The 14,159-nt window shown below is 40.6% G+C and overlaps 1 protein-coding gene across 3 annotated transcripts in view; it reads left to right on the top strand.

Moving 5' to 3' along the window:
* Positions 1-14,159, top strand: part of Ccdc171 (coiled-coil domain containing 171) — a 378,010-nt gene that overhangs the window by 42,798 nt on the left and 321,053 nt on the right. For 2 of the 3 annotated variants that reach the window (XM_087904894.1, XM_087904895.1), the window contains exons 5-6: positions 1,637-1,827; positions 5,757-5,888. In XM_087904894.1, coding sequence (XP_087761020.1) covers positions 1,637-1,827; positions 5,757-5,888 — 323 coding nt within the window. The remainder of the gene's footprint in view (positions 1-1,636; positions 1,828-5,756; positions 5,889-14,159) is intronic. The other variant, XM_087904896.1, reaches the window with a different exon arrangement.

The following is a 14,159-nucleotide window of genomic DNA, read 5'->3' as shown; positions in this document are numbered from 1 at the left end:
TTCTAATAATGAAACATCAAAGACTATAATCTTGAGTCTTAAAAAAGGTAGCTCTAGGGGGCTGGAGTTAAAAATGTAGCTCTAGGGGGATAAGGGGCTGAGCACTTACTGCTCTCTCTTATAGAGAACCTAGATTTGGTTCCCAAATAATATGTAAACCCAATTAGAGGGAATCTGATGTCTTCTTCTAATCTCTGAGGGCTTCAGACACATGTGATGTACAGACATGCTGGCAGAAGACTCATAAATAAAAAAAAATCTTAGAAAAAAATAAAATAGCTCTAAATGTCATGATCTATTCTCTCTCTCTCTCTCTCTCTCTCTCTCTCTCTCTCTCTCTCTCTGTCTGTCTCTGACTGGGTTTTTCTGTAGCTTTGAAGACTGTTCTGGAACTAGCTCTTGTAACTCTTGGCCTCAAACTCACAGAGATCCTCCTGTCTCTGCTTCCTGAGTGCTGGGATTAAAAGTATGTGCCATTACTGCCCAGCAATGTCATGATCTTTTAAAAGATCAGTGTGGGGCTGGAGGGATGGCTCAGTAAAAGCCCTTATTACTTAAGCATGAAGGTTGGAGTTCAGATACCCAGGACTGACATAAAAAGTCAGCCATGGGCACACATACACATACACATATACATGATCCTGAAGATGATGCTAAATAAAGTCAGCTCCAGTGCGGTGAGGGGCAGCGACAGAAGGACCATTTAGGCTTGCCAACTGACAATCGGTCTAGCCCGAGGCTTAGTGAGAGGCCCTGTTTTAGAGAAACATGATGGAGAGTGGTAGAACAGGACACCTGACATCTTGCTGTGGCCTTCACAGTGCTATTACATACCACACACTCATGCATACACAAGTGCGCATACACAAACACACATACACACAGCAACACAGCCCTAGTTAGGGCCTTGTTCAGAAAAGGAGAACAACACACATTTAGTTTGTTTTCTTTTTAAAAATGCATTATTGTATAGACGTGTGTGTGTGTGTGTGTGTGTGTGTGCGTATGTGCATGTGTGCGTGTAGTGGGTACTTGGGGAGGTTGGAACTTACTCTGTAGATCAGGCTGTCCTCCAACTCAAGAAATCCACCTTCCTCTGCTTCTAGAGTGCATACGCCACTACACTCAGCCAGATTTTTTCTTTTCTTTAACATTTTTTATGTTTATTTATTTATTATGTATACAGCATTCTGTTTCTATGTACACCTGCAGGCCAGAAGAGGGCACCAGACCTCATTACAGATGGTTGTGAGCCACCATGTGGTTGCTGGGAATTGAACTCAGGACCTTTGGAAGAGTAGGCAATGCTCTTAACCGCTGAGCCATCTCTCCAGCACCCAAATTTTTTTTTCTTGAAAAGAGGAAAAAATTAGTGCTAGGTGCTGCTAGTACTATAGGTATACCTAAACATGGGCATGACTTTAAGAACCTGCCATATTGGCTTGTAGCAAAATCACTTCTGTCTGAGGGCAAGAAGAGAGTGAAAAATCAGTATAGTACTACAGGGACTGTGGGTTTTTCTAGAGTTTGCTGAAGGGAGAAATATTTTGTCTTAAGCTCCATTGGCTAGGTTCTTAGACTCCTAATGAATTAATTTGTGGTTGTAAATATATTAATTCTATCATATTTTTAATAGCTCAGAATTCAGAACTTCAAGGAAAGGTAAATGAAATTGAGAGAACATTTCAGACTTCCCAAGAGAAATGGAAAGAAGAATGCAGAAGATTTGAACATGATTTGGAGGAAAGAGACAATATAATTCAAAATTGCAATCGAGAATACGAGTTACTTATGCAGGAAAAGAGCAGGCTACAAAAAACTCTACAGGTAAAATACTTCACCTAAGTGAAAGTTTCTCTATATAATACCCACCTCAGCCCACTGATTGGATATTACATCAGACTAGCTTTGGGCTTTCTCCCTCCCTCCCTCCCTCCCTCTCTCCCTCCCTCCCTCCCTCCCTCTCTTTTAGAGGCATTTTTACAGATCTCCTGGGTTGTGCTTCAGCATTGTTTTAAGATGTATGCTGTTTATACTGTTTCTTTTGTGAAAAGCATTTGAGATCTCTGATCCTGGTAAGTCCTTGTCTCAACTGTCTGAGGCCTTGGGTTTGATCCACATCACCACAAATAAATGGAAGAAACACAACAGAAATGAAAGAAACAAAAGGTAACAATGATAACTAAAAGGAAAGCAGCAACTGTTTCTTTGGAATACTGTGACAATTAAGATACATATCCTTTTTGTTCTAACAACATCAAAATGTAAATTTTAAAAATGTGGCTTCTAGTTGGGCAGTGGTGGTGCTTGAGCTCTGTGAATTTGAGGCCAGCCTGGTCTACAGAGCAAGTTCCAGGACAGCCAGGGCTACAAAGAGAAACCCTGTCTCCAGAAACCAAAACAAAATAAAAGTGGGTTCTAGATTTCAGTTTGAATATGAAATAAATACAGAAAATTATGTGTTTTATAATGCCTTATTATGTAGAGCACATTTTATGACAAATAATGAAATGCAAAACATTTAGTTTTTACTAAGACTACTGTAAGGTATAAATTTCTATAGTTTTGGTCCCTTCCCCCCCTTTTTTTTGCATTCCCTACAGTACAAGCGGTGCTGAGGTTGAAGTTGACAAGTAACTTAGACAGTAGATATTGAATTGAGTATATGTGCCATGATTTTGAAGTAGCTCTTTAATTTTTTTTCCTCCCAAGACAGGGTTTCTCTGTAACCCTGGCTGTCCTGAAACTCACTCTGTAGACCAGAATGGCTTCCAACTCATAGAGATCATCTGCCTCTGCCTCCTAAGTGCTGGGATTAAAGGTGTGTACCACCACATTCTGGTATAATAGTTTAAACTTTTTAAAAAAGAAAAGAAAAATATAAAAATGTTCCATAGTTACCTCAAGTATCCATTATTTTTATGCACTGCTGCATCCTTGCATGGTCTCAGGAACTTGACCTGACTGGGGAGGTATGAGAATTAAGAAAGGGCAAACCCAGGGACACAGAAAAGCTGGTATTGGTTTTTCTGGGCCCTCTGATGGAGAAGCCCCAGCATCCTGGAAGCTCAGTGTACTTATGCAGCTAAACGAGGTGGGGTTACTGCATGCGGATAAATGTGGAGGCGATCAGGGAGGCAGGGTTAGCCCATCTTCGCAGGCACAGTCTCTGTAGAAGAGCTGTCTTAGGTCATAAGCATCTGGGTCATAAGCATCTGCTTGTTTGTGTTTTCTGTGTCCCGCCCGGCCCCCCAATACCCCACAGCTGTTTAGTCCCAGAGAAAATCAACCACAGAGAACTCCGTAAGTTATAATGCTGATTGGCCCATTAGGTCAGGCTACTTATTAGCTAACTCTCACATCTTGATTAACCCATTATTCTGATCTATTTTAGCCATGTGGCTCAGTACCTTTTTCAGTGGGGCAGCTTACATCCTGCTGCTTCAGTGGTCTGGGCAGGAGTGCGAGGAATCAACTTCCTCCTCCCCAGAATTCTTCTGCTCTCTTTGCATCATTTCCACTTCCTGTCTGATTTCCCCACCTACACCTCCTGCCTGGCCAATCAGCATTTATTTAAAACATGATTGACAGAATACAAACAATTCTCCCGCACCATCTGGGGAGAAAGCTATGGTGGAAGTTTTCTGTACACACTGTCAACATGGCACTTGTACCCATGGGAGGCTTTGCCATCCTTCTGAGCCTCACCTGGGATAGGCTCCACCACTTCCATGGGACTGAGGCATTGGTCCCTGACTTGGTGGTGCCTGTGTCAAGCAACATACACCCACTCAGGTTTTTCTTGCTCCTTATATTGCATTTTCACTAAAAAATTATTTTACCACAACATTTAGTAAATGTAAAAGTTTTGGCCTGGTGGTGGTGGTGCACATCTTTAATCCCAGGATTCAGGAGGCAGAGGCAGGCGGATCTCTGTGAGTTCAAGGCCAGCCTGGTCTACAAGACCTAGTTCCAGGATAGGCTCCAAAGTTACAGCAAAACCCTTTCTTGAGAAACCAAAAAACAAAACAAAATAAGAAAAGTTTTGTCACAAGTGTCCCCAGACAGTGTCAGCTGATCTACTTTTATTTTTCTCCCTGTCAATAATCCTGGCTTGTTTCTTGGTAACCACTGCATTGCTATGTCCTGGTGTTTAAATGATGGATGTGTCTGTGTGCTTAGTCTGTAAGTTCTTAGGTGTACATGTGTTACTTTGTCTGAATAAAATGTCACACTAGAAAGAAAGAAGGGTTGATGGTGGCAGCACTCCTTACATCAATTAGCTTTCACTTTAAGGTATGAAGTCTGATATGATCTTTTCCACTACTTTGTATATCTCTGCTTTGAGTTTAGTCTGTTGTGTTTGAGCTCCCTTGCACTGAGATGGATAGAGGAGATTGGGGTTGAATAGGAGTCACTTTTTCATCTTAGGGGTCGGGAAGCCTCAGGTTCTTGAGGCTTTCTGCTAGTGAAAGTTAGGTCCATGTGGACAGGTCCCCTTTCTCCTCGCAGAAACCATAGACCTTTTCTCCACATGTTAATGAGGATTCTGTTTTAAACCTGTAAACTAGAAAATTGATCTTCACAGATACTTGTATTTTTTAATTAAGGATTTGGACCTAATTAGATCTCATAAATGTGGTATACTAGGAAAATTAAAAAGGAAAAGCCTTTGAAACTACTCTTTATCTGGAAAACTAGAAATTAGTTATAGTCTGAACTGAGTATTTGTATTTTCAAAGTTTTAATTTTTAGGAATATTTTTGAGGGGGGGTTGAGACAAGGTTTCTTTGTGCAGTAGTGGCTATTCTGGAACTGGCTCTGCAGATCAGACTGGCCTCAAATTCTCTCTTTCTTTCTCTCTTTCTCTCTTTCTTTCTTTCTTTCTTTTTGAGACAAGGTTTCTCTGTAGCTTTTGTGGCTTTCCTGGAACTAGTTCTTGTAGACCAGGCTGGCCTTGAACTCACGGGGATCCGCCTACCTCTGCCTTCCAAGTGCTGGGATTAAAGGCGTGTGCCACCATGACCTGGTATCATTTAGGAATATTCTTACTCTGACTTATTGAACAACACCCTTTCTACTTTTTTTTGAAAAAAAAAACAAAAACAGATATGCATTTAAATTTTAGGGATAATACAGTTTTTGTTGAAGCTTGATAGAAAGATATATTTTGATTTATACTTGATGAAAGAACCCCAGTCTCAACCCGTTAGAGTTATTTTCATTTTTCACAATAAGCACAGGCACATGATTGACTCGTTGTTATGAGGGATAATACAATTTATTCACAGGTAAAGATGTCCATACTAACTGGAATTCATTTTTGGTTTTTTTTTCATTTTGTCCCAACTCCTCATATTGAATTTATTTATTTCAGATTTATATTTTGATAATCAAGGTGGTAGTTTTATTAAGATTTTAAGCATGAATTATTAATTTTTGAGAGCCTCGTGTGACCTTGACTGGCCTTGAATTTTCATAGACAAGGATTACTATGAACTTCTGGTTGTTCTGCCTCCACCTCCCAAACCCCGAGATTATAGGTGCGTACCACCATGCCTGGTGTTGTGCAAACTGGGGATTGAATCCAGGTCTTGAGGCATGCTAAGCATGCCAACCCCAAGATTTTAACACAGATTAAGAGTTTTTACCAGCCTGTTAGAAGGGAGAGCCCCTTGTACATCTAAACTAGGTTTAAAAGATAAAATGTAACCTTTATTGATGTAATAGTAAAGTAAGATTTTATTCACGTGAAGGAAGCGCTGGAAAAGCATCAGCAAGAGAAGAATGAGATGGAGTCTCACATCAGGGAGACTGCATTGGAGGACTTTAGATTACAAGCAGAACAGTGGGAAGCAGAACGAAGAGAGTTACAGCTTATAGTACAGGTATTTTAAAAATAATTAGTGTCTAAAATGTGTTTTTGATGCTTATGATACTAAAATTTTATTAATAGGATAATTTACTAGCTCCCTCAGGTGAAAAATTATTCTAAGTCTTTGATTTCTGGAAGACCATGTTTCACTTGTAGTGACATGACAGTAGGGAAGCTGTTGCAAATAGGGATCATGATTATTACAGTAGGATAGCTTCATTGCAGGGTGTGTATGTCTTATAGGTCTTTAGTTTTGAGATAGGGTATCACGTAGACCAAGCTGGACTTAAACTTGCTGAATATCTCTTGTTATTCCTGAATTTCTCCTGCTTCTCCTGTCTCCACCTCCTGAGTGCTAGAATTTTCAGCATGAGGCATCATGCTTACCAAAAGTAGGTGTTTTTTTAAAAATATACTTTTATTAGGATATATTAAGCATACAAAATAATTTTTTGGGGGAGTGGTTTTGAGACAGGATTTCTGCATGTAATAGTCCTGGCTGTCCTGGAACTCTCTTTGTAGGCCAGGCTGACCTCAAACTCAGAGATCCATCTGGCTCTGCCTTTCAAATACTAGGATTAAAGGCATACACCATGGCTGGATCAGTAATGGACTTGTTATTATGACATTTTCATACATGTGTATAGTGTATTTGATCATATGCACTCTTATTACCCTCTTTTGGTCCCCTTTACTTCTGCTCATCCATTTCTTCTTCCCAACAGTTCCCTTTCTACTCTCCTGTCTTTTGGGGGTGAACAATTGTGTTTACTTATGGTTGCCCACAGGAGCTTGGATGGGGGATTAGTGCAGGAGCATGGGCAACTCAGCAGTGGATATACCACAGAAGATAATGTCTCTTCTTCCCCTACAACCATGAACTGCCTATAGATGCTTAGAGAGGGGTGGGTTCTCACCAGGACCTCCTCCTAGCATCCATTAACTGCCTACAAATTCTTAGGGATGGGTGTGGCCTCAAGAGCCTCTTCCCCTTTCCATGTCAGTTTGTTCACAGGTACAATCTTGTGCAGATCTTGTTCAAGTAAGGACAGCTGCTGAGACTTGAGAGTGTAAAGGCTGTGGCAGCCTGGAGGGCAGTTCCAGAGCACTCCTCAGTCTGCCAGCTCTTATGTTCTTTCCTTCTTCGTGTTTCATGCACCTTGGAATGGGTGATAAGTTCCACTTAGGGCTGAGTACTTGACAGTCACTTGCTCTTTTTCTTTTTGAAGGATTTAACCTATGGGCATAAATGTAAATATTTAGGGTGTTTTGTTTTATTTTATTTTGTTTTGAGACCACATCTTGCTATATTATGTAACTCTGGCTGTCCTGGAACTCACTATGTAGAACAGGCCTGCCTCTGCCTCCTAAGTGCTGGGATTAAAGGCATGCATAATTACACTCAGTTGTAAACATAAATATTGAGAAAGAAATTTTTGATTATTAAAATTTTATTGTAAAGAGCTTTCAACTTAAAAAAATATCTGAATTCAAGGCCAGCCTGGTCTCCAGAATGAGTTCCAGGAAGGCCAGGGCTACACTGAGAAGCCCTGTTTCCAAAAACAAACAAACAAACAAACAAACAAAAACACCATCCAGTGAGATTAGCCAGACCCAAAGCTTATATGTGCCAGTGAATTTGTATACAGTTAGAATGGCTGTTCTGAAGCTGTGGTGCTTCATATTACATTTTACACACTACTATCAGTTATGTTTTTACCTATAAGAAATATGCACACGCACGCGCGCGTGCACACACACACATACACTCACACACATACACACACATACACCTACCTTGAAAAATTCATGACAGAGTTAAATTAGAAAATAGTTATATGGACCAGACAATGGTGGTGCATGCCTTTAATCCCAGCATTCAGAAGGCAGAGGCAGGTTGTCTCTGTAAGTTTGAGGCCAGCCTGGTCTGCAGAACTAGTTTTAGGATAGCTAGGGCTGTTACACAAAGAAACCCTGTCTCAAAAAACCAAAAATAGAAGAAGAAGGAGGAAGAGGAGAAGGAGGAAGAGGTGGAAGAGGAGGAGAAGTAGGAGGTGGAGGTGGAGGAGAAGGAGGAGGAGGAGGAGGAGAAGAAGAAGAACAACAAGAACAAGAACAACAAGAACAAGAACAAGAAGAACAAGAAGAAGAAGAAGAGGAAAAAGAAAGTTATATATCACTTTTTTTCATGACTCAGGTGTCCTTTATAGTAGGAAGTTTGACAGGCATATTGTGTATTTAGCCACATGACCGCTGTAGTTTGCCTATTTGATGTGGGATTGCCCTCTGTGCTATGATTATCATTGATAAATAAAGGAACTTCTTTGGGCCTACAGCAAACTATAGGGGAACAGAGCTCGGTGGGGAAAACTAAACTGAATGCTGGGAGAGAGAAGGCGGAGTCATAGAGAAGCCATATAGCCCTGTTGGAGACAGATACCAGAACTTCAGCTGGTAAGCCACAGCCATGTGGCGATACACAGATTAATAGAAATGGGTTAAATTAATATGTAAGAGTTAGCCAATAAGAAGCTAGAACTAATGGGCCAAGCAGTGATTTAATTAATACAGTTTCTGTGTGATTATTTCTGGGATAAGTGGCCGGGAATAAACTAGTGGCCTCCTTTCTACACCCATTAGTGCTTGTGTCCTTTCTACCCATTGTCTTTGAACAAGATTTACAATACCAGATGTGAGTTCTTTCCTGTGGAACAGGCTTCAATCAGAAAGTGGTTGGTAACCCTCATAAAAGGTCATGCTATTATTGTACCAGTGGGCATGTTTTGCCTGGCAGCCTGGCCATATAATATGAAGGGTCTGAATCTGAGAAAGACCATTGTTGACACCTCTCCTACAGCAGTTTGAAGTAGTACTTTTGGGCACTATAGGCAGTAGCTACCAGGGAGGAAGCTTCTAGCTCAGCTTCAACTTGATTTTTCTATAACCTGCAAAGTATGTGGTGTCTTCAGGACTAGTTGTCTTATCATGCTGTTGTAGTTAATATTCCTATTGCTGTAATGAAACACCATGACCAAGTTAGAAAGGAAAGAGGTTTATTTGGCTTACACTTTACATTATAGTTCATCATTGAAGGAAACCAGTACAGGAACTCAAAACAGGACAGAAACCTGGAGGGGTGCTGCTTACTGGCTTGCTCCCCATGGCTTGATCACCCTGATTTCTTATAGAATTTAGTACCAACAGCCTAGGGTGGTACCACCCTTAATGAGCTGGGTCCTCCCCATCAGTCACTAATTAAGAAAGTGCCCTATAGTCTTGCATGCAGCCAATCTTATGGAGGCATTTTCTCAACTGAGGCTCCTTCCTCTCTAATGACAACAGCATGTGTCAAGTTGATGTGCAGCTGTCCATCACACATGTAGTTCTGGTGGGTAACCAATACTAGTGGCAAGAGACAGTATGGTTTTGGGGGCTTCAGAAGCCTCCCTAGCCCACAACTTGTAGGGAGGTAGCCAGCCGCTGGCACTGCAATTTTTGTTTAATAATTATGACTTGGAGAGTGGCTTTATCCACCCATACAGGGTGCCTGCCTTCAACACTCCTCCCCCATTTAAATTATTTTGTAATAAGTTCACAAAGTTCACAGGTTCTTTTATACATATTTAGTTTTGGTAGCTAAGACTTCTAATAGTATAGTAAATAAAATTACTGTTCTTCATTTTGGTGAAAATACCCTGAGTTTGTTTTGATTTAGTATAATGTTAACAATAGGTTTGTCATATACAGCTTTTATTATATTGGGATATATTCCTTCTATTCCCAGTTTCTTTAGTGCTTGTTTAAACAAAGTAAAAAATTTTAACATTTATTGATTTTGTGTGTGTGTGCGCGTGATATCTATATCTTTATCTATATCTATCTATCTATCTATCTATCTATCTATCTATCTATCTATCTATCTATATATAGAGAGAACAACTTGAATGAGTCAACCCTCTGTACTGTACAGATTCTCCAGTCAAACTTGGACCTTTGCACTTAGTGGAAAGTCCTATTACTTGTGGATCCATTCACTGGCCCACTTTGGAGCTTTTTATCATAAATAGATGCCATATTTTGTCAAAAAAATTTTCTGCTTCCATTAAGATGATCATGTCATTTCTGTCCTTGAGCCCATTTATGTGATGTACTACATTCATTCATTTGCATGTGGGATGTTCCCTGGCCTGAGCTTCACAGGTCTTGTGTGTGCTGTCATAACTACTGTGAGTTCATATGTACAACTGTCCTGCTTTATCTGGAGAATACTTTTTCCTTGTAGTTCCTTTTTGCCTCTGGCTTTTACCGTGTTTCCTCATCCTCTTTTGCAATGATCCTGAGCCTTCAGAGTTACCTTCATTGCTGCTATATCACAATGTTCATGAAATGTAAATAGTCTAGATGTTCGTCATCTGATGAACGAATAATGAAAATGTGTTATATTTACATGACAGAATATTATTCAGCTGTTAGGAAAACACAATTTTGGCAATTGAATGGAGCTGTAAGCAGTTATTCTAAGTGGGGTAATCCAGACCCAGAAGGACAAACATGACATTTTCACTCATTACTGAATGCTAGCTTTGACTCCTCAGATATCTATACTTCGTTTGGAAAACGGTCAGAACAGTAAGGGGCTCTGGAGAGGGGCCTTTCAGATACAGGAAATAGGATGCAGTGAAAGAGGGTAGCGATGGGGCTGGAGTGATGTCTCAGGGGCACTGGTGCTCTGACAGAGTACGTGGGTCCAAGTCCCAGCATCTATATATGGTGACTCACAACTGTCTGCAACTCCAGTTTTAGAAAATCCAGTGCTCTCTGCTGGCTTCTGAGGACACTACGTGCATGTGGTACACAGACATTCATTCAAGCAAACACCCATATACATAAGATAAAGATAAAATCACAAAAGATTTGCTGGAGATTAATGGAGCAGAAGAGTTGAATTGGATTTGGGGATCGGAAGGCAGGGTAGAGGAGGGAATTCAGGGTAGTATAATACACTAAAGGCCTTTCCAGAAAGTCATGTGGAAACCTGCTACTGTAGAAGCTTCCTAAGATGTACATGCACAAAAAGGACGGTCAGAATGGAGTTGCCATCTAGCAGTACGACGCTGCCAGACACCACGTGTGAGCCCAGATGCAGTTGTGGGCCAGTGATGCTCCCTTCGGCCCACATAGACCCTCGCACCTTACTGCTGTGGCTATTGTTGCTGGTCAGTCTCCTTAACTTGACAGCTGTATTGTTGAAGACAGCACAGACTTGAGCCATAGGACATGGAGAAGTCAAGCTCACTGGGAAGCTGCATCCCTACTGGCTCGTTTTCATGGCATAGTGCTGGAAGGTACTGTGCATGCTGCCAGAGGAGGAGAACCATCATCCCACAGAGACTGGTGGATCTCTGGGAGTTCCAGGCCAACCTGACCCACAAGAGCTGGTTCCAGGAGCCAGAGCTTCACAAAGAAACCCTGTCTCAAAAATCTAAAATGAAAAAAAAAATTCAAGACATGCCCATTGGTATAATAGTGGCTGTAAACGTGAGAGTAACCAACCACTTTTGATTTTATTTAAGTCTCCCTATACAAAATGAAATCCATACCTTCTTCTAAAAGAATTTACTGTTATTATGCTGCTAAATAGAAATAGTATAAAACTGAGTCCTAATGATTTATTGTTTTACCTGTACATTAACACACCTATTAACTCTCATTGTAGAAATGTCTGTCTGTAGTAGACAGTGATTAATATAGAGACCCACAAGCTGGTCTAGGTGTGGAAAAAAAGACTGAGATGATCAGCCTTAAATAGTGTATGAATTTATGCTAGTTATGATGCAATGTACAATTTATCAATTTTTGATTTATTTTTCTTTAATTTTTTCTATGCAAATGACCCCTTATGACTCTATATGGCTATGAATCTTTTAAAATTTATTTCTAGTTATGGGGGAGGGCAGGCATCTGCAGACGCCGGAGGTGTGGGACCCTCTGCAGCTGGAGTTACAGGTGGTTATGGGCTCCTGATGTGAATGCTGGGAAGATCTAACTTGGGTCTGGAGGAGCAGTGCATGCTCCTCAGAGTTGAGCCGTTTCTTCAGTCCCCACAGTGTGCAGTTTACAATATAGGAACAAACTGTTTTTCTTCTGATCCTTTCAGGAGAAACCTCATACCAGATTCGTGTTGTCCATAACCACACGGATGTGTTTTCTAAGCTAGAAAGAGCACGTTTGCTCTGATACTTTCTAAATACACTTCTACCAGTTTAATTAAAATTCCTCAGGATTGGAGCTATAGTTTGGGTTCTGCGAAGGGTTGTTTACATAAGTACATATAAAGCATCATAGTTTTTGGTGTGTGTTTGTAGAAGATGTGGAAAGAAAACAAGTTTATTTTCTGACAGCACAATGTGGTTTCTTGTGATGGTAAATGTCAGTTTAAAAAAAAGCTGTTTTAAAAAACATTTTAAGTTCAACATCTCCCTCTAGTGGACAGACAGAAGAACATCCCATATCTCTAGTATCTGAATTCCACAGCGCAGTTCTCACTCTTGCTTTTCCAATGCAAGAACTGAGGTCGCTTTCCGTTTGATTAGAAGATAAAGCCTATGACAAAAATTAAAGTTAAATATGTTTCGATGGAGGAAAGTTAGTTTGTATCTTATAATACATACCAGGCTTGGATTATATTAGTAAAGCCATACACTTAAATACTCACACACTTAAAAACTAATACCTAATATAAGCAACCAGTACCAGTGATGTAGCTAGCACCTACCATGTACTTCATCTTAGTGTTTGCTGTTCTCAGTTCAGATGTGGAAATGAAATACAGTTTTATATCATTGAAGACCGTTTTGAATCCTTCTCCAACTTATCCCACTGCAGAGCCCCCATTGAGAATTTGACCTTGAATGTTGTCTATATACTTTGATATGCTTTACTTAGTTTTTTAAAGCATTTTATGTCTTTTACATATATAAGCGGGATATCATACAATATGTATATTTGTCCTGTTTGTCTTTTTGAGATTGAGACAAGTTAATATAATAGCTCTAATTCACTCAGTCTGACTGCTGTATGACTTTATTCTGTATTTATTATAATTAATTTAGTCTTTGCCTGCATGAGAATTAATTCTTTCCAAATTTAAATGATTACAGTGATTCTATGTACGAAATATTATAGGCATGTGTTTACACATATAAAATTATTGACACTTTTGTGTAGCTGGTTCCTGACTGAGGAGGGAATGGGGTTCAAGCTCAGGAAGCACAGGCAATGACAGAACTCACAAGAACCCTCCCACAGTCTTAGGGACAGGCAACAATTGCTGTCTTTGGAGGAGTGGCCTGCAAGTTGGGCAGGGGGCTCCAGAGACGCTTTTGAGAAGTGGTACCCATGCTGCTGCCTGGAAGTCACCCATGCTCTGGTAAATAGCCCTGATACTTGGATCATCAAGCTAGATGTGTGAGGATTGCTGCTTTGGTCTGTTCCATGCCCTGTTGGCATATTCACATCTCCCAGGAGTATTCCACAGCAGACATGGGAAGTGATTCTGAGTCCCGTGAAATGCAGTGATGGAGCCTCGTGTGGTGCTGCATGGCTACAGTCCCAGCAGTGCCTCCTCATCACGGGAGGGCCAGGATTTCAAGCCCCTGTCTCAAAAACCAAACCAAATCAAGTAAAGAGCAGTAGTGACAGTCTTCACAGAACTGAAAAAGAAAAAAAAATCCTTTAGCTTTTTATGGAGCCACCATAAAATCCTTTGTAGTCAAAGCAATCATATAGCAGAGCTGAAGGAACATTGTACTGCTCGGCTTTTAAATTAGCTATTAAGTTGTACTTGTCAAACCAGCATGAATTTGCGTAGAAACAGACAGACCAATGAAAGAGAGTGCTTAAAAGTAGGTCCTGTGTCTACACCCATCTGATTTTGACAAAGGTGCCAAGATTCCCCCCCCCCCCAGTCTTTTCAATAGGTGGATCTATGAATTCAAAGGGCAGCCAGAGTTACATAGGGAAACCCTGTCTCAAAAAGCAAAAAACAAACAAAAGCGACTTCAAAGAGGTTTCAAGAAGCAAAAGATTGTGATAAGAAAGTCAGTTTGGGACCTTGAAAGAGCAACACGGAGCTGGGCAGTGGTGGTGCATGCTGTTAATCATAGCACTTAGGAGACAGAGGCAGGTGGATCTCTTTGAGTTCGAGGCCAGCCTGGTCTACAGAACAAATTCCAGGACAGGCTCCAAAGCTACAGAGAAACCCCTTCTGGAAAAAAAAAAAAGT

This window comes from Myodes glareolus, chromosome 3, assembly GCF_982192425.1.
Source record: "Myodes glareolus chromosome 3, mMyoGla1.1, whole genome shotgun sequence".
In the NCBI taxonomy this organism is placed as follows: Eukaryota; Metazoa; Chordata; class Mammalia; order Rodentia; family Cricetidae; genus Myodes; species Myodes glareolus.
The sequence above is the reverse complement of the archived record's forward strand: the minus strand, read 5'-3'. Positions and strand labels throughout refer to the sequence as shown.